This window comes from Apis dorsata, unplaced genomic scaffold (genome assembly GCF_000469605.1).
Source record: "Apis dorsata unplaced genomic scaffold, Apis dorsata 1.3 scaffold_991, whole genome shotgun sequence".
NCBI lineage: Eukaryota > Metazoa > Arthropoda > Insecta > Hymenoptera > Apidae > Apis > Apis dorsata.
Genome location: NW_006264094.1, coordinates 163328 through 164853, shown reverse-complemented (window position 1 = coordinate 164853; position 1526 = coordinate 163328). Strand labels below are relative to the sequence as shown.

The following is a 1526-nucleotide window of genomic DNA, read 5'->3' as shown; positions in this document are numbered from 1 at the left end:
CTCTCTCTCTCTCTCTCTCTCTCTCTCTCTTTCTTTCTCTCTCTTTCTCTTTCTCTCTTTGAACCTTTAAGTTTTCCGATCCCTCTCGTCCTATCTTATTGGTCAAGTTCGAACGCGTCTCGATTTCGAAGCCGAGTCGAGTTGATCGAATCGAGGTCGCGAATACTCGTTCCTCAATTTCCACGGGATACGATTTCCCGATATCTATCTATCTATCCGTATATATCCAACGTCTCGAGTTGGAAGGAATCTCGGGCGTGACTCGATTCGAGGCTCGAGCTCGTAATTAGCCGCGATCGTTCTATGACCGATAACGATGATCGACGATATTTCCCTACCACGTTTTCGTTTTTTTTTTTTTCTATTTTCTCTCTCTCTCTCTTTGTCTCTCTCTGTCTCTCTTTCTCTCTATCTCTTTGTCTCTCTCTCTATCTCTATCTCCCTCTCTCCCTCCCCTACAACTGAGTGTTATACAGTCCCCGGGGCTCCGCCTCGCAATGTAAGCGGAGAAGCGGTCAGCCCGACCTCCATACGGGTAACATGGGAACCACCGCCTGCCGATCGATCGAACGGAAGGATCGCGTACTACAAGCTGCAAGTGGTCGAGAGCGGACGCTCCGACTCAGAGGCGAAAGTTATCAAACTGAATGACACGCAATTCGTGTTGGACGAACTGAAAAAGTGGACCGAGTATCGGATTTGGGTATTGGCCGGGACCAGCGTAGGTGACGGACCTCCGAGTTATCCTATCTCTGTCAGAACTCACGAGGACGGTATGTATCATTGACGCTCAGTCATATTTTCTTTCTCTAACGTTTACTCGAACCAAGGAGGTTTGACGGAGGCGTGGCGTTCGAAGAGGAGTCGCGCGATCGAAATTTTATTCTCGCTTCGTTTCGAATCACGAATCGATTCGAATTCGCGAATAAAGGAAGGGACGGGAGGACGTGACGAGGGAGATGATCCTCCTCGTCGTCAAATTTTATATGGGGAGGAAGGGGGGAGGAGAGGAGGATTTCGACCGCCACGCCTCGCATTCCATACTATTTGATACTTTTGCGAAGGCGATGTATCGCGACAGAACGTTCATCGCGCAAGAGCCAAAAATATAAAAGCCCGCCAAAAGAGTCAGTCCGAACGGTGATACCGCGTGATTCCAGTGCCGGTTGCGATCGCAATATACCCCGATTCTCAACTCGATGATACGATTCGCTCTATCCTTCGACCGTCTGCATCTATGTATGTATAATAAATCTGTGTAATTAAACGTTAATATCTTCAGATTTCAGATTCCGCCGATATCGTATTATCATTATTATTATTATTCTCTTCCCCAATTCATAACCGACTTTGTACCGATTCCTTTTCTCTTTTTGATTATCTCTCGCACTCTTTCTTTCTCTCTCTCTCTCTCTCTCTCTCTCTCTCGTATCTCTTCATTCTCTCACACTCTCTCTCTCTCTCTCTTCTTTCTCACTCTCTCTCTCTTCTTTTTTATTTCGGTTCCGATATTCTTTTATCCGATA

The 1526-nt window shown here is 46.5% G+C and overlaps 1 protein-coding gene across 1 annotated transcript in view; it reads left to right on the top strand.

The window, feature by feature from the left end:
* Positions 1–1526, top strand: part of LOC102680488 (tyrosine-protein phosphatase Lar) — a 30346-nt gene that overhangs the window by 12994 nt on the left and 15826 nt on the right. The window contains exon 10 of the mRNA XM_031514401.1: positions 477–773. Within this exon, the coding sequence (XP_031370261.1) occupies positions 477–773 (297 nt within the window). The remainder of the gene's footprint in view (positions 1–476; positions 774–1526) is intronic.